The 18,790-nt window shown below is 39.9% G+C and overlaps 1 protein-coding gene across 2 annotated transcripts; it reads right to left on the bottom strand.

Annotated features, from left to right (window-relative positions):
- Positions 1-1,936: 1,936 nt before the first annotated feature.
- On the bottom strand, positions 1,937-14,359 carry fgf24 (fibroblast growth factor 24). Of its 2 annotated transcripts, none has more exons than XM_063493506.1 (5): positions 13,564-14,359; positions 13,350-13,386; positions 8,733-8,901; positions 5,503-5,609; positions 1,937-3,770 (listed from the first exon to the last, which is right to left on the bottom strand). In XM_063493506.1, the coding sequence occupies exons 1-5, from the start codon at positions 13,593-13,595 to the stop codon at positions 3,492-3,494; spliced, it is 624 nt and encodes a 207-aa protein (XP_063349576.1). In that variant the 5' UTR covers positions 13,596-14,359; the 3' UTR covers positions 1,937-3,491. The 2 variants fall into 2 exon arrangements, with proteins under 2 accessions (XP_063349576.1, XP_063349569.1); XM_063493499.1 differs by having other exon boundaries at positions 8,724-8,901; positions 13,564-14,334.
- Between the last annotated feature and the right edge of the window lie 4,431 nt (positions 14,360-18,790).

Below are 18,790 nucleotides of genomic sequence, written 5' to 3'. Positions count from 1 at the left end.
AGGTTGAATACTGTTTTATTTGGCTTCAGAGTTTTGTTTTTCACTGACCTTGAGGGACAATTTCAGTAATATTCATCGAGAAAAAACTTGTTTCATGTCTCAAATAGAAAAAATTTCTGTTGACAGGGCTAATTGTTAAGTGTGTGGTTGCTGATCTCAAGGCCAACGGACCACTTTTGGTTGTTCCACTAAAATTTGTATAATTTATTCAGAACCACAAAGTTTTTTCTCTACGTTGACTCTGCTTTCTGGTCATACTGTATCCATTGTGCACATTTTCAGTGTGCTGAGATTTTCTAATAATAGAATATAAACTACTTGGCAAGGAGGACTGCATTTAAAGATTCCACCTCCTTTGGAAAGGGGCTGGGCTTTGCAAAAGGGAATTCTATGTTTCATTTTGAAGTTATTGGTCCAGTTCCAAGACCATCTAGCCTCCAACGATCAAAGGTTGAGTCAGAGAAAAGCCTAGCGGGAGGCTTATGCAAAAATGTCATCTCCTTATTGCGAATGGGCTGCCATGTTGGAAACCATCGGCTCTCGTTTAAATGTCAATATACCCAGATGCACTTTGGCTGTGCTTGGTCAAGTTTGAAGTATGCAGAATGAAAAAAAAGAAAAACTTGTTGCTTGTATAAATAGAATTTGCAGGGTTTCAAAAGTTGCATTGATTAAATTCCTCAAACATCTACCAGGCTGATTTTAACTCCCAGTCCTCTAGAGTAACAAATCTTTGCAGTAAGTGACTGGCAGGACAGAACTTTGGCGATTTAAACAGGAAGCAGTGAATTAAATGTTTTTATTCATGGCACGTGCAATTTTTAATTGTAAAATGTATGTACTCTGGCTGCATGTTTCTATTCCTTTCAGTAAAGTCATCATTCTTCTACAGAAGTGACAATACACAGTTAAAGAAGATGAAGACAAGATAAAGGGCATAAAACATTCTTCAAAATCCTACAGATACCTCCTTCCATCCCCCCAAAGACAAGCACCATCTTCAGTGCTGATCCATTATGTTAATGGCACATAACAGGGTCACACTTCAAGCACTATGTTTCCACCTTTAAAAGCAGCAGGCCAGACATTCAAAATCCCATGACGGAATGGGGGAACTTCTGGATGTGTTGGAGGTAACTACCAGAGTGAAGTGAAAGGGAGGGGGGCCGATAGCGTTGCAAGGAATTTAAACAAAAGTATTTTTTTCCCCCTCAAAGCCGCCATCTTTCAGTCTGACGGTTACTGTAAACATCATTCCTGCACACAGCATTATAAGACATGCTTTCCCCACATTCTTTCAGTGCTTTTAACAGATGCAAAGTTGTCCATCTTTTACCTCTTCATGCTTACTGTTTGGAGGACGAAGCATTTAAATCAAAGTGGGCTGCACTGCAAGTACTCAAAGATTGTTTGGGGTCTCATACCTGATCAAGTTCTTTAGTCTTGTGACAAAAATATTTGTAATTGTCTCACCACTTACTTTAGCTCTGATTGAAAAATTCATCAAATCTTGATTTATAACCTTAATAACTTGGTGGAAAAACTTTATTCCACCATTTCCTAAATGTTAAAAAGAAAATCTGTTTTTTAAAGCACCAGGTGTTTGAACTCCAGTTGCCACACACAATGATATAAAGGAAACTTGAGAAATATCTCAGTGGCCTTTCTCAAATCACTGCGCTTAAAAGCAGTCCTCACGCTTTGGGTTTGTATATAAAAATGCATAACTTGGCAGTATGCAGAGAAGGGAATGTACTCTATTCATCCAAACCCTACCTGGAGTGATTTCACTTTCAGGGAGTATGATAGTCAGTGTGCACATCTCAAAAATCTGTCTCAAATTAGGCTATAAAGACATTTATACCTGTTTTCAGAGTTCAATAAAGACATAAAATAAGTTGGTTTTAAAATATACTCCTCATTTTATTAACAGAGGCCAAATAAAACTCACATTTTATTTACAAAGAGAGGCAATAAATATCTTAATAATAGTCATAAAATTATTTTTTGCTTACATATGTTTTTTTTTTTTAAAAAATCATAAACGTGTCATGTTGTTAGTAGCAACTCATACAAAAGACCTGCCTGACAGCAGGTAAATACATACTACGGGTGATAAGAGGCTGGAGTTTGTTGTCAGTGAGAAAAAATAATAATAAAAGCAGACTTTTCCCTTTAGGATTCAGATTTGAAAACAAAATAAAACTACCATGCTGCTGAAAGTATTCCCTGGATCCTTGACATATTGGTCATCTGGATTTTTGAGGAAATTGTTTAACTGTTAAATATGACTTTATGAGGTGATCTGGAGTGTATTATGTACAGTATTCCTATCCATGGATGACTAATCTGCATAAAGCTAAGCCTTCCCAAAAGCATCTTTGAGACTGTCTTCCAGTGAGAGTGAAAGGAGCGAAGATGAGCTCACAGTCAAAAAATGATTTTGTAACAGTGAGAGAATTAAGGAGAGACAGAGAGAGAAAGAAAATGAGTCAACAGAAAGGTTCCTGAAATCAACCGAGTGCAGACAGTCCGTGTAGGTGAAGATAAACAAAAGATCAAGGAGGTAGAGGAAGTCATCATCAGCCCCCAGACAGTAGCTCCGACTCAAAGAATCAAGGCAGCTTTTTGTTGTGGAACAGCTCTAACCCATGCAAAGAAGAGCTGTAAAAGATGCAGTCTGAGGGGAGATGAAAGGGATTAAGATCCCTACTCAAATGCAATGAAGTTGGAAGACAGTGTGGATTTATGTATCACATCAGCTGTTGTATTTTTGTGTTGGTTTTTCAGTCTTTAAACAGAACAAAAGCCACGTTTGGCGCTTGACTAGTCAAAGCATGTTGGGTTTCAGCTGAATCTCAGGCTGTATGGAAATCTCACACAGTACTTGGAGGCTTCCGCGCATTCTAGGAGCTGAGCCACACATGGAAAGAAAGAAGACGAGAAAGAGAGAGACCTGTAAAATATTGCACTCGAAGCTACACAGTTATTCTGGCAGCACAGTGTCACCTGCAACTGCCACCTCTCTCCGTTTCATCTCCATGGTTTCTAATTCCAGTGGAAAGTATGGGATCCGCATTGTCAGGGGCAACACAAACAAAAACCGACAGGTATTCCAATAAATCTCTAGTTGGCTGATTTTTATAACATTGCATCAGCTCCTGCTTTTGTCAAAAAGAAAGCATGCCTTCAGCTTGCAGTTCATATGTAGCTGAGGGCCACGATGACAGGAATTCGCTCAGAGGTCCTTTAGTTTATCCAGTATAAATAACATGACAGACACATTAGCTCAATGGCATCAACCCAGAAGAATCCGACAGTTAGGAAATATTCAGTCATCCTGAAATACAAAAATAAAAATTCTTTTTTTTTTTTGTTCTTTTAGTCAGTCTTTCTTTTACAGAAGAGAAGTCTTCTTTTAAGAAGCTTGAGATTTTCAGGTACAGTTTTTTTCCTCCACGAGGAAAACTAGAGCTGTCCCATTAGTCCTGTCAGTTCCTCTTTGCGTTGGATTTTAACCGCCGAGCCCTTCGTGTCCGCTTAGTTACTGTGGTGAAGCGAAACTCCTGCACTGGGTTCACCTTGCCCTTCGGCTGGCGTTTCATAAAGTGGACTTCCTGTTGTCGTTGCGTGGTCCGTGAACCTTTCTTAGGCCGCCCTTTCCGATTGAATCCGAGGTACCATCCTTTGTACTTGGCAGAGACGAGAGCCGTGTAGTTGTTCTCTAGGAATTCCTCGATAAATACACACTCCTGCTTCCTTCCATCAGGCTGAAAGAAAAAAGAACAAGAATGCAGACGAAGTTATCGTGTGACACTAATTATTAATATAGTAGTGTGGCCTCTGAATGGTCTACCTCATTTTCTCGTCTTTTTCAGTTTGGAGTGGTTTTGTGTTGCAATCTAAGTTTTCCCGTCACATGGTTATAACGTACTCACAGATCAAAAAGGGTTGCAATCACAGCTGAAAATACAATTGTTAATCAGTGGTGCTAGTTTCAGTCATTATGCAAATGTACTGTTTGTGAGGTTGGGGAAACCTGCAGTCAACTGAGAGTGAAGAAGTCACTTGGATGAGTGATGAGTTTTGGATGAGTTTCACCCACTGAAAAGGTTACGTTTAACCGAATCAACTTTTTGTGAGGTAAAAAAAAGTTGGCCATTCTGTAAAAGCCTCCCTGTGACCTGAGAGTTAATGTTAGATAAACGTAAACATATCAACTGTTACTTGACTCATTCCCATTTTTACCACTAATTGCTAGGTGAGAAAATTGAACTCTTTAAATAATTGTAGAAAATCTTCTTATTTGAGCTTCCTTGCTGCTTAGAAGGGTTCTATATAAATTCCAAAGGTAATAAGAAAAAGATCTGAAAGTTTCTCTAAAACTCACATTTAGTTAATCCATACAAAACAAAACAAAGTGGTGCAGTGGCAGATAAAATTAAATATCTAGCTTTACAGAATATTATGGGACAGACAACTTTTTAGAGCAGTGACGTCTTGCAGTTGGATGGATTTCTTAGCTTGTAATTCAGTTATGCTAGCTATATCCTGTTGCATCTAGCTTTTATGCAAAGCTAAGCTAGCTATCTCCCAGCTCTATAGCATAGGTATACGAGTACACTACATATGGCTATGTACAGGATGACACACAGGAAGCGCTCACACCATATAACGTTCATAAAAGACGGACATAGCTTCCAGGTCTTAGAACTCAAGTCAGCCGAAGCGCCTTCAACCTGCATAATCTCTGTAGGCCAGAAGGGGGCACTCCTCTGGTTGCACCTCTCTGATTTCCATAGAATTCTCATAGAAGTCTAGAGGAAATGGCTCTTGGCTCACCTCATTAACACTTTCTTGATAGGTTTAGAGTTAAAAATAGTAAAACATTGACAGACACAAAATCAATACATCACTGGGTTTCAGACAAATTAGAGGCCAGGAAAATGAACACTAACATGGAAAATTCTGGCATTTGGGTTAAAGACAATTTAGAAATCTTGATGGGAACGTAATTTAGTTCTAGCAGACGACCGCAGCGAGGGAAAACTTGAGTGAGATAATCCAGTCGCACCAATGCAAAGAACATGATTTATTAGAGAAACCGCACATATGCTCTAAAAAAATGTTACAGTTTCAAATGTTAGCTTTTTTCACATTGAAATGGTCATCTGCCGAGCCACATGCAGTCATCCTGCACTTGTGGCCACCTGGTGCGACTAAGTGATATAATTGCAATGGCATGCCTCCTAAGTGACTATTAGTCTCTCAATGCATTTTGGTGATTGCAGACCGTAATTGACTGATCGAGTGTCAAAGGAGTAGGCCGATTACGTAATGGAAGAATGGCTGTGAGTTATCAAAGAGGTTTTGTTAGGGTGTAGAAAAACAGCAGGAGAAAGCAGATCCCAGGCTGCGTTTAATTCAGCATGGATTAAGTGCACATTTTAAAATATTCGTATTCATTGAATATTACCAAAGTGAAAATCAAAATCTACTCACCATTCCAACTATTTTGCCCTTCTCATTCATGCAAATGTAATGTTCGCTCTCTTTTCCTTTTATTCGGACGTGGCTCCCGAAGGTTTCTGTCTCAACAATAAGGAGAGCTGCAAATGAAAAGAAAAGAAAAACACATCCAATTAATGCCATGTATATGTCTTGTAGCACACATAACTTAAGGAGTCAAACACATTTAGTTATTTCTGTAAGAATACCATTTTTAATCATGGTTAACTTCTTTTGTTATTTTTTAATTAAAGAAACACAAACAAAAGGACACAATATTGTGATCATTAGCTAAATAATGATGATTTTCTTGATTAAATACAGTTAAAATATTTCAATTCAAGTATAATATTATTTAAAAATTTCTTGTATGATACACATCAGAAAAATAATGCCACTGTCACTTCAGTAGTCCACTTTAAAAACGTATCTCGGTAGCCTTTTTCGTTTACCGTGCCCACTCCGCCACCCCAGTGTTAACCCCTGCGAGGTCACCTTTGTCTCTGCTCACCCTCTGACCAGTAAAGAGATCTGCCAAACATTTGTGGAGCGGTTATGTGCCCCTCCAGATTAGGTTTCAAGTTCCCTTTAGTCTGTGCTCACTCAATCAAAAAGTTAAGATGATCCATTTGTTTAACACACAGAGCCATTCAGTAGCACTCAAGGGAGGAGAGAAAGAATAGTCGAAGGGGACGGGATAGGCTCGGGGGCAGAAATAACTCTCCACCCCCCTAAATCCAACCTTGGGAGAAAAGTGGGTAGTAGGTAATCTGTCTTAAAGGTGAGGGAAGAAATAGTTATTCATTCTTCATTTGCAAGAGATTTGTTTGTACGTCTTATTTGGGAACTAAAGAATAGCACATCGGACTTGGTGTTATCATTGAATAGATATGCAGGGACATCCTTAAAAAAGAAAAAACAGCCCAACAAGATTGGTTTTCACACAAAATAATATTCTGAAAGAAACTACTGCCATGAATGCAAATTTAGGAACGCTTTAACCACACCTTGGACTTTTCATTGTGAGCTACTTTTACAAAAAGACCCAAAAATTCAACCTCAGTTATGCTGGAGACTGAGAACATCAGATAAAACAATATTTCCCTCCTTACTGTAAGTTGTTCTTTGTCTGTGACCCAGTTCCAACCCCTATCTTGAGTTTTTCTGGGAAAACACTAATGGTTTGATCTTTATAAAAGAAGAGTTTGGCAGCTTAAGGCATCAATAAACGTAATTAGATCCTTGAGTCATAGTTACAGTGAAATGCAAACACTCGGAAGAATCTCACTGTTGTCAATACCTCTAACAAGTGGCACTGAGTTGACAAAGGAGGGAATGTGGTGCTTTTATTTACACTGTAAGCACTTGAATACCCCTAATCTCCATAATCCACAACCTTAAAAATTGCTGAATGTATGAACAGGGTGCTTCAATAATCTCTCAGCTGCCTTGTGAGTGTAGGACTCCTCAATGCTTCCCAGTTTTTTATGGATAAACAAAAAAAGGTCTAAAACATGAAAAGGGTGTATTTTATTTAACAGAGCAGAAGATCAAAAGAAAATGAAAAAATATGACAAAAGTTACAGACAAACTTGCCAAACGTCTACTTTCTAAAGTTAAAGAGACACACAGGCAGAACTGTGAGCCATGGACCCCTTCGCTTCTGAGGTATGCTGCACTTTTTCTGCCTTGCTTCCATATGAATAATACAGGTTGCAGCCATATTTTGACCTCAGCAAAAGGCCACCTGTTCAAAAAGCTGAAAAAGTCAGCATTAATCCAAGATTGCAGCTTTTATCAATTTAAAAGCCTTTGCAATGACCCGCCATCACTCTTGGCAGACATCACTTACAATGGACTGTTCTGGAAAATGGCTGGTCTGGTCTCCTAAAAGTAATGAATATGCTACATTAATACCTAAGAAGATTTATAATGCCAGTGATGTTAACTGGAGAGATACCTACTTAGGAGTATGTTAGCAATATATTATATTTCTTCAGCAGTGTATTTTGGTCCCTTTATGTGAAGCTGCAGACACTATGCATGAATTAGAGTAAGGAGAGTTATCTCACTGAGCATTATTGCTGCAAAGGAGTTCACAGGTGCCAGGTACTGCAGCTGGATGGGGAGGAGGAGGTGGGGGGGGGGGGACGGGAGGAGGGGTGGAGGGTGGAATTGGCAAAGCCTCATGGGAAAAATTGGATCTGCTTCCACTCAAGCTCTAACAAGCAGTGAGGAAACTTCGCCTCGGCGCATCTGTGACTGAACACACTCACTCAAAGGCATTCAAGACCTGCAATTTTAGAGCCGTGAGTCAGCTGTTATGAGCAAAATATCTGCAGGGAAGCACAACATAAGCCCCACTGCTTTGCGTTTGGACTACTACTTCAAAAGGGTGCTATACTGACCATCGATTTAGTCATTCACCATACTCGTTTTAAACCAAAATAGCAAAGTGCACGTGTAAAAAAGAAAAAAAAAGAAAGAAAGAAAAGACAGAGAACACTTTAAAAAGCTGATAAAAGCCTAAGATTTTATCTGAAATACTTTAGCTAATTACATAACAACAATGATAATTACTGGGTCAATCTGCCAAAAGTATTTTGACATCTTTAGACTTAATGCTTAACATTTTCAGGTGAGCACTTTTACACTGCTAGGCTGAACAAAACTCTCCCGGTTTTCCCTAACCGTATATATAAATTTGATTTCTTGTAATGCAAATGTGAGATTTCCCCAGTTTGCATGATGGAAGTTCACAGTAACCAAGTTGAGACTGAATCCTTAGAGGGCAAAAAACTATATTTTACAACTCAGAAACCAACAGATAACAATATTTTCACCATCAGATACCAACAAGTCTTGGTCTGTATTAGACCCCCCAAAAAAAGCGTAACACTGCTGACGTATGACTCCAACAGGATAAAAACAGACTTGCCCCAGATACCCAAATCCTGCAGTAAACATCGACAGCAAAGTCAGCAATTTCAGTATGTATTCATCCACCCCAACCTGTAGTTGGTGGCTTTGAAAAGTCACCATCCTCTCTTGAGCCAGCCAAACACAGAGCACGGAAAACCACCTACAAACAATGAGTAGTAAACAGCCAAAGTGGCTGGTGGAGATAGAAAAGCTCTGGCTGGCAGGTAATTTCTCATCCTATTATAACAGCCTAGCTAAAGTGTCAAGTGAGATGCACAGGAGTTCTCCCATACCATACTTGCCCCCATCATCTCCATTGGCGTTGACTTTTTTCCCCAAGATCTGGACGTGTTTGCCAGTGGTTCTGCTGTAGAGTTGATAGATCCGGACTTGCTTCCGGCTCAGGTCATCTGGGTTTCTGGTGTGGTTTTCAATGTAAAACCTGAAATCAGCAGAGCGCTGCTGCGATTCCTGCACAGATGTGAGACAGGAGGAAACAGAAAGAGGGACAGTAGATGAAGAAACAGAGAGGAGGAGAGACAGATGGTGAGAGATCATCGCAGCACAGGTATTGATAGTAATGTGTACTGCTCATTTTATGGGCCTGGTGTAAAAAAAAAAAATTGCCCCAGGGTTTTAAAAACTCATATAACAACCTGGAAATTGTGCTGTGGCTTTTTAGTGTTTTGCTCCTTGCTTTTAACTGACACATTTTATATGCAATGCATTTACAAGCTGCTAACTATGTTACGAGACATGTTAATGAAGTCACGGTTTGAGTAAAAATCGCACAGAGCAAGAGCAAACCATACAGTGAAAACTGAGTGTTGGTTTATATTGACAGAGTATATATTCTGTGCCCTGGGCAATACTGAGAAACCTGTATTCCATTTCCACAAGCAAGTAAGCCACTAGCAATTATACACCTGAAGCATCCAGACCTGTTGCACTATCATCAAACAAATATCTGCCTGCAGGCAAAGTAAAGTCCATAAATTAGGAAATGCAGCAGGCGGAGGACAAGATGGAAAGAGGCACCTCAAACCATAAAAGTTCTCTTGTGGGAGGAATTTTTGTAAAAAACGCATTGAAACCTGCCTCTCAAAACTCACTGGTCAGCTGTTTAGGAATCAATTTAGACTTGACATGAAAATAGAGGAAATTGCAGAATTCAGCGGCAGCTCAGAAAAGCGACTATGACTCAACACGTGGAAGAGGAAACGTATACTTTCAGAAGCCCTGGAATCTAAGTTCACGCCAAGATCCCATTTCCCCAGCTGTATGGTGTCGTAATTGCACAGTAATGGCTTTTTATGTGGCTGTTCTCAGGTGGCTAATTATATACACATTACATACCCCAAGTCCTTGTTATTCTACTAAAATGACTGACATGTAGCAAACTTGATTGGAAATTATGGCCTCTACCGAACAAATCCTTAAAATCAGAGAGGAAAAAGTAAACAATTTCGCAAAACTGGGTGCAATTCTGAAGAGGCTTCCGACAACGCTCTGCTGAAACGTGTCGTATGAGTCGTGCCCCACGGATGTTGTCCACGAACATGGGTTTTACTGAAGAAGCCCAGCTTTACAGTTTAACGTCAATAAACCAAAAGACACGTTTGAGCACCAACTCATCAATCTGTAAACATTTTAAATTGCCAAAAAGGTCATGAGGTGCAGATTAAGTAGCACTTCTTGGTCATATTTCAAAGAGCCTTTGAAATATGAAAGATATGCTTGCTTGTTATGGCATATTTGGTCTACAACGGTGACATATCCTCTGTGTCTGCTGACATTTAGGAAACACGAATGATATTATTTTTGGCATCAGACAGTGTGGAAAATAAGACGCGGAAGATAATCAAATCAAATGTACATGCTTACTCAAATTTGGCATGTGATGGCTTTTCTGTCTCTAGTCACAGATTGACTATGCCCCAATAGGAATATTCTATTCCTAGTATTTTTCCCCCAGAAAGGTACCAATTACTTCATATAAGTACACAACCTTCATGATACAATATAGAACAATGATGTTACACACTGCCCTAGAATATATTTAGATTTTTCTGCACATAACACAATATGAAATCAAAATAAATCACAAGAAGAACCCTCTGGAAAACTCTGAAAACTAAACATTCCCTGGTCTTCAATACTAACAATCCTAAACCCAACCTGGACCAGAGGCTTGTACTGCAAAGCAGATTTGGGGTTCGTTGGGGTCATTTCAAGTTTAACCTTGATGTTTCAGAGCTGCAGTGGTTGTTATCTTCATACTAGGATACCACACCATGCTAACACATCTCAAACTCTTAACCTCCTTCACAGCTTATGTTTTACTTAACATACTAATCCAAATAAAAAGACTTGTTTCTGGCTAATCAGTTCTTGTGAAAAATACTGTCAGTGTCAGACTTTGTCGAAGGTCCCATGGAGATGGGTGGATTTAGAGAGGGTCTCTTAGGAGGGTAAGTGTATTCGAGAAAAACCCTTTGCCGTTCCTTGACAAGAGATATAGATTATCAGAGATGAAACTGCTTATCTTTGTAAGCTGATTAAGGCACTGATTGAAGCCTTTGTTGATCTTACAAAGATGTAAGAGAGGAGTCTGCTTACTGGCTGGAAATATCCTTTTATATTTGCATATTAAAACTGACCAAACAAATGGAAATCCTAGAGAAAGAGTTGTCATTTTACATTTGTGAGTCATGAAAGTTTCAGTGTCTGTTGTTCTACGCAGTATGTGTCTTAAAAAATGATAAATATCAACAGTTGAGTGGGTATTTCAGATACAGCAGTTAAAGAAACTGATGGGGGAGAAAAGTGTCACCATTTCAGGTGAAGAAGTTAGTTAAATAGAGGCTTAGGGGCTGGATTACCAGTAACTAATGCATAACAGTGTAAAAGTAAGCATGTTTCCAATGGTTCCAGCAAACTTGCTTATCGTAGAATAAGTACAACAGTGTTTAAAAGCTGAACATTAACATCATCTGTTGTCAATGTTCTTTCTTAATATGAAACTCAAAGCTGAAGAACAAGAAAAAAAAATGAACGCACAACAAAACATAGCCTAACTGGGCTGCTGAGGGATTTATCCCAAATCTCCCCATCTCTAAACAAACATAAAGGTGTGTTTGGTAGACAGTTGCATTTCATGTCAAGGGAAAGGCAAGCCTAAGCACATGGCTGAGGTGAATGCTAGCGACAACAGCTTTTTTTTTTTTTTTTAAATCAATCTGTCTCCTTTCTTCAAAGACAAGACGAAAACGGATATGGTTGAAACTTCAAAAGTCTGGCACTCAGTTCCACTGAGGAAGTGAAGTTGTCGCAGTCATCTAAGATACACCTTGCTATCTGCTTCCCGCACACACACACACACACACACACACATATTCATACATACGTACACATGGGGTCACACACACTCACATACAGAAAAACACTCCGACAGACATTGGCAGTGTATTCAAAGCTAACTTCCAAGTGCGGTTGCTTCTTTTGTTTTACCTCGTAAAGTCACAACCACAGCATGACATGCAAGAGCCATTAAGCCATACCGAGGAGCAGTGAGAAGGAGTGGAGGATAAAGGCATGTCCCTGCATTTTTTAAGATAAATGATTAGGCTGAAACCACTGAAACCATGAACATCCTCTGTTTACCTGTAGCTATCATCTGACGAACTTTAAATCACAACAAGCATGAAGTTCACATTGAAAAAATAATAACCAAAAATGTTGGGTTAAGTGAAGAGGGGTCAACTTTTTCATCAACTGTGTTTGTGCCATCTCTGTTGAAATAATCTGATTACAGTTTTAAGATTGCAATTTCTAGTTTTAGGTTGGTTTACATTTTGTCCCTAGGAAATTTACCTAGTTACTCTAAAAGCTGATGGTTTTCAGGTTGGGACAATGTGATCCTAGCAGCAGTAACTGCAACCAATAAAATGTATTGTTTATAGTTTACAAACAAACACTCCTTTTATTCCTTATTCTTGGTATAGTTTTTATTTTTCAATTAAAAGAAAGAAAGAAATGTAGTAACTTTTAAAAGATGTAATTACATAAACACTAAAACGTTGCCAACTTTTTAAGAGCTGTTTGTTAAAAAACGGATGAGATACCGGTACCTTTTAAGGCAGGGTATCCTGTTTTTATTAAATGTCGTAGATCACAATAACACCGAGAAATTAATATGAAACAACTGTGTGTGCAATATTATGGTCGGACACGTCATACCAACAAACCCATCAGATAGTTTTATGAGAGAAGGAGTGTGCTGACTGCATCCTATGTGAATCACGGCGCGCAATCAATTAGCTGAGTGGGTGCCTGCAAATCATTACTGTTCAAAGTGAGACGCGCAACTAATAAAAGCTGAGCGCCAAAAGAGCCATCTGTTCAAAGAACAACTGTTAACCCCAGGGATCGCCATATTTTTTTACACAATTCTGCTGTAAAATATCGAAACTGCTACTTGAATGTCAAATTGCAAACATCGGGGTTTAATTAAGGTGTAGCCCGGATAATTGTACTGATTTGAATGAATAATGAACATTTTGAATATACATTTATTATGCATTACTGTAATACTCATGACAAGTATTTACATCAAGTAAATGATATTTCACGTCGTTTTCGTGGTTTATTGTACGACAAAGTTTTTGTTTGTTTTTTGGTGTTGTTGTTGTTGTTGTTTTTACTGTGGCACGCAACATTTGTCATTTTTCCTCATCATTCTAACTAATTAGTTTTGAGATGAACAGAATTAAAACAAGTCAATTTCCTGTCCTGCGTGGCAAAGACCGTCGTGAAATTAAACTATAACCGTGATGTAATCAACAGTCACATCAAAAAGCTGCACAGGGACATACAAACACATACACACAAAAAGTAATAAAACACGGATGTAAACATACCTGCAGCTGGAAATAGAACACCAGAAAATGTAAACACCTAAGTGGAGAGGAGAGAGAAGAGAAGACGGGAGTTAATCACACAGGCAATTACGTGAAAAATGAACGCTGCCTACCTGGATGACAGCAATGCAGAAATATGAAGCGTTTGGCGACTTCTATTGGTAAGAATGCATGAGTTTGTGTGCAAAAGCAAACTGAGAGGTGGAAGACTTACAGGTATATGAACCTCGAAGGCAGCAGAGACATCTTGACTTGCAGAAATACAGCTGAAATACACCTGCTTCCACTGATTTAGCCCCAGGAAAGGTTGGCGAAATCGCCCCCCTCTCTCGCTCCGTTTCGCTCCCCTGTGCGTATTTTACGCACACAGCTCCGGGGGTAAGTAGGAGACTGGATCCCAGTGTAAGGGCAGATGACGGGACACCAGCGGCAGAGTTACGGAGTGCAACATTGGGTGCTTCCTTGTTGGATGAAATTATCCAGAAGATTATTTCTTGTCTGCTCAGTCTCCTTCACTTCCCGAAAAAAAAACCGTCTCCGCAAGTCTGTGTCAAGAATGGAAGTCAGTATTCGACCTCTCCAAAAGTACCACTCTAAAAAGTATCCTTTAGTTTTGCGCACCAACAGCTAAGTTACCCCACAAACCGAAGGTTGTTGCTCCAGAGATCACATGCTTCTCATCTCCGTCCGTACCTGTGGTGGATTTCTACACCTTGCATGGATAATTTTACGCTACCAAGTGCAAGAGTAAAAAAAGAAAGTGGCGATAAATAAAAGAGCAGTCCGCCAAAACGAAGTTGTTTAATATGGGAGGACAAACTTTCCCGAGCTCAATTTATATTTAAAAAAGAAGTGCTGAGGAATCGCAGCGGTAGCAACAGGAGCGGATCCCTGGAGAGGTTCGGGAGCTGAGGATGGCGCAGCAGTGCCTGTCAGTGGTGTTTGTGCGTCTGCGGCTTGAGATTTGGGCACAGAGAGGCTTTTTTGTTGTTGGTGGGTGGAAACATGTCAGCGGTTAGCACCTGATAGGGTAATCTTGGAGAGACCATCATCTTGGAGAGGGTTTTTTCTGCTTGGTGGGCGAAGCGTTGCGCAAAGAACTTGAACACAGAGATTAGGTGCTTTTTTTTAAAATTTAGTTTAAATTTGGACTTTTTTATTTATTTATTTAGAACTTTTCGGACTGAATGTGTATTCGCACATAAACAAAGATAACCCAATCCGACAATCTAATATGCACTCTATGTATTTAATTGAAAAAAAGTCGATTCAGTGGTTTTGTATTTATTATTATTATTATTATTATAATTATTGTTAGCTGAAATGAGGCGTTCTAAGTGTTACAGAAACTGTTTGTTCCTAAAGTTATTTGTGCGTTTTAAGCTGCGGATGGTTTGTGTATTGGCCTGGCTCTCCCAGACAGCATTCAAATGCAGGTTGTCTCGAATTTTTTCAGTAATGTGCTATAACTTACCCTGAATTTAAATGAGAGAGAGGTGTGAATGTGGTTGGGAGTAGCTTACTTCAGAGCTGGTAGCAGTAAAGTGAGTCCATCTCTGCATGCTGCCTTAAAAAAAAGAGAAAACCTTTGTGGCTGGCCCTTATTGTCCCATTAAAACTGGGTCCTCTGGATTCTTCTCCCATTGATATTCAAAATGATTCTAAATGATCACATACATAACTCCCCATGCTGGGAATTTCAAAGGGTCCCCTGCAGCTAGTTCAGTGGGAATTGAAAATGAGTGTTTAACTAAGAACTCGAGCTTATAAGTTCTGCCAGCAGAAAAAAAGTCAGGATTCTATCAGGAAAGTATCTATCACTTTAATTTAAAATATATTGTGTTTATGAGTTTTTAAAAGCCTGTATCTTTCCTGCAAGTGCATGGATAATGTGGGTTTATCCGGTGATTTATGGCTCTCTGCCTAACAAGACTCCTTGATCCTGTCAACCACAGTGCACTGTACAAATCCCTTTAACACACCTGATGTACAATGTAATTTAAAGCATGACTAATTTAGTCTTGTCTGCCTTAGGGAGGGAAATCACCAAAAAATGAGCAAATAGTAATTATCCTGAAAGATAATTTGATTATTTCCTTAGAAATAAAGGGCTTTCAGATTGTGTGAGCAAACAATAGCTGCTGCTCATTGATTTCTCTGAAGGTCAAACATAAATGCACCTGACAATTGATTTAAAGGCAGGATGATAAACAGCAATTATCACACTGAATGTGATACAGCCAGCATTGTGGAATCACTCATCGCCTCTTAAGCACATGTTTGCGACAAACTTCTCGGAGCATGACTGTAACTCCACAACTAAGGGGTGGGAGCAAGAGGCTTGGATGTGGCCACCTGTGAAGCACAAGAAGGAGAAAACCTTTCCTGGCTCTTGGAAAAAGGGAAGGCCCCCTTTTTTAGGGGACTTTTATCATTTCATCAGTGTTACAAGTATGGGAATAAGCAATGGCCACAAGCCAACTGTGTGATGGTTCTGCAATGCACTTGTCTGGTCTAGTAGTCACTTTGGCAGCTGACCAATTGCAGGAGTCAGCAGGTAATTCTAGAAACTTAAACTAATATATAGAACAAAAAAGTTCAAGTAAATCCAAATAAATATTTTGTTTTCCAATTCTGCCAAAAGTTTTATTTACCAAATGGAATTTTTTATTTATTGAAGTTCCATGATTTGACTCCACTGGTCTTGCAATGCCTCATTTCAACACACAATTACCTTATCAACACTTTTATCTATTTCCACCTGTGGTTTTATGCAACTTTTGCACAAGGAGATTGAAGTGAAACGGTGCTAAAGGATGCAGACACAAAACAAAAACACATTGTGCTAAACGCGATGCAGTCTTAAAAATACAGAATAATAATAATAAATAAATAAATATTTCCCACACAGTACTAGCAGTAGTTTAGATTAAAATATTTGCTATCATATTCTGTATTTTTTTTAGAATTTAGATTAATAATTTTTTTTATTTATCTACTTTTTTTTATAAAAAAAAAAAAAATTACAATCCAAAGAAAGATACCAATTGAAGCAAGTGGGAAAATACATTGATCACTGATAAAACTACTGACATGTGTAATTTATAACGTTGTCTCTATTATTCATTTGGATGTAACTTTAACACAGGAGCCAACTAAAAGTTGTCGCATATTAAGAAACCCCCTTCATGGTAATAGCAGTCTCTCATGGCAGTGGCCTCCCCCAGCAGGACAATGCAGGTCACCTCACTGCAATAACCGCTCAGGAACAGCCCGAGAAACATGACAAAGACACTAAGATGTTGACCTAACCTCTAAATTTCACACTTCCCCAATCCGACTGAACATCTGCTCGATGAGACGAACAAACCAGAGCCACGGAGGCCCCACTACGAAACCCATACGACCTGAAGGATCCACTGTCAGTGTCCCAGAGACAGACACTTAACGGCAACCGTAGAGGTTGTGTCAATGCTCCAACAGATCAGAGCTGCTTTGGTGGAACGAGGAAAAGCGTACACAACATCAGGAAGGATTTTTTAATCACTGGATCCATGTGTGAATTTACCCTGAACCAAAAAAGTCAGTTAGAAGAGTTGGTGTTACCTAAAAGCACAACAAAAAACGTGTGCTGATATGAAACAGTAGGAAAAACAGAAAAGAGAAAACAATCCTGATGAAACCATGAAAATCAATCAACGCAGGTTGATGCTGGAAAAGTGTAACAAGAGAGAGCTTTGTGAATGAGGAGAAAAGTTTCAGTCTAGTTCACGAGGTTTGGAAGAGGGATGAGTGGGGGGGACAACCACTCAAGAGTTGGGATAAGGTTACCCACACAGATTAGCTGAAAAGAGAGAGGGAGTGAGAAAAAACAAGCAAGCAAGGTAAAGGTCTTAGTTTACCTGCCTTGCTGTGCTTGGCAGCCAATGAAAGTGCTTTCAAGCCTGGTGCCTGAAATGAATGAATGAATCCACTGCAGCCAAATTTGTCAATGATATTTCAATTTTTATGAAAATGAAGAGAACTGTTTTAGCCAGGGGCTACAAAGTGGCGATGATGTTACTCCCAGAGTCCTCCCAAGCCTTTGAATTTGAACCTCGCCACTTCCGTGCAGTTATGCGTGTCTGTCTGCAGCAACGAGACTGTGGGAATGTCACCGAGGATATCTCATTGAAGCTAAAGGAGGAGGCATCTGAGGGCGGGCGAGCGCTCAGCAGTTCAAAGGAACCTAGCAGCCATTTAAGGCTTGATAAAAGAACTTGGCAGATCAGTAAGTGAAGCCCAATGTACTACATTAGTGTCAGGACCCCCTCCGCGTCCCTCCCACTTTGCACTTTCATCTCTGACACGGACATATTGACTTAAAGGAAAGGAGGGGTGCCCGGGACACGAAGGAGGGGTCAGTAGTTGTGGTGTGTGTCGAGGGGGTGCATGTGTCCCATTCAGTGCCCAAGGTGAAGCGATTGATGCCGAGGGGTGACCACTGACTCATATAAGCCACCCAGAAGCCTTTTTTAAACTAGAAGTCACAGGCCGACAAGCATGTGAGACCTAAATGGGACGGCCCCTTTCCTCTCATCTCCCTAAAACTCAGCCTCACCCCATTAGTGTATGCTGACCCTACCCCCGCCTCTGCACACACACACACGCGCACACACACAAACATCCTTTTTCACACTGGTGATCATGCCCCGCTGCTGGTTACCCAAAGTCCAATTGCTAACGTGGCTCCAGGTCATAAAGGGGTCGCGACACCTTGACATTGTGGAGGGTGACAGAGAAAGGAGCCAGAGGAGGGAGGGTTCAGGGAGCTCTACCTCTGAGACCTTTCAAGTATCACCTGAAGAAGAAGGAGGGGGTGGGGGGGGGTGGGGGGAGTGCTTTGGTAATTTGTCCCCCGTCACACGTTGTTTGCACGGAGTCATTAAGGACCATTTAGGTTTTGCCTTGAAGAGAAGCTGCCCAAAAATTTGGGTGCAGGCCGTGGGAGGTAAGGGTTAAAAATGAAAGCATCGCTCTTCAACAAATTATCTCCACGCACCACATTACATGTCGAACATATTATCTTTTCCATTAGCTTTGGTCGCCTGTTTGACATTAATGATGATTTGCTCCAAAGCGATCCAGCGGGGAGTCTAAAGTTGTCCAAAAACATAAACACAAGTTTGGACTTTTTTGTTGCTAGTTGCTAACATATGCTATAACCTTTTGTGACTACATGCATTTTGAAGACCTCACTAAACTATTCATGCCTGGATTAATTCTTTGGCTATTGCCTAGCAAAGACAAACTGCCAAAATGTGTCACAATCCTACAGTTGAATAACAATCAGCCGGCAGAATTCATGTGTTCTAAGTTTTTGGCCCGCGTTTGACAGATAAATGTCAACTCCCTTGGACAAGCAAAGGTAATCAAAAAGTCGTGTTTCTGTTCGCAGACTT

The sequence above is a fragment of the Pelmatolapia mariae genome, linkage group LG2 (assembly GCF_036321145.2).
Source record: "Pelmatolapia mariae isolate MD_Pm_ZW linkage group LG2, Pm_UMD_F_2, whole genome shotgun sequence".
Taxonomy (NCBI): domain Eukaryota; kingdom Metazoa; phylum Chordata; class Actinopteri; order Cichliformes; family Cichlidae; genus Pelmatolapia; species Pelmatolapia mariae.
Note: the sequence above shows the minus strand (reverse complement) of the source record. Positions and strands in the feature narration are given on the sequence as shown.

Excerpts from the sequence above, each read along its gene's own strand:
- fgf24 (XM_063493499.1), bottom strand. The coding sequence starts at position 13,595 with ATGTCTCTGCTGCCTTCGAGGTTCATATACCT. Across the intron at positions 8,902-13,349 it reads TGTTCTATTTCCAGCTGCAG|GAATCGCAGCAGCGCTCTGC; the intron begins GTATGTTTACAT and ends ACATCTGTGCAG. Across the intron at positions 5,610-8,723 it reads AGATGATGGGGGCAAGTATG|CTCTCCTTATTGTTGAGACA; the intron begins GTATGGGAGAAC and ends TTTCATTTGCAG.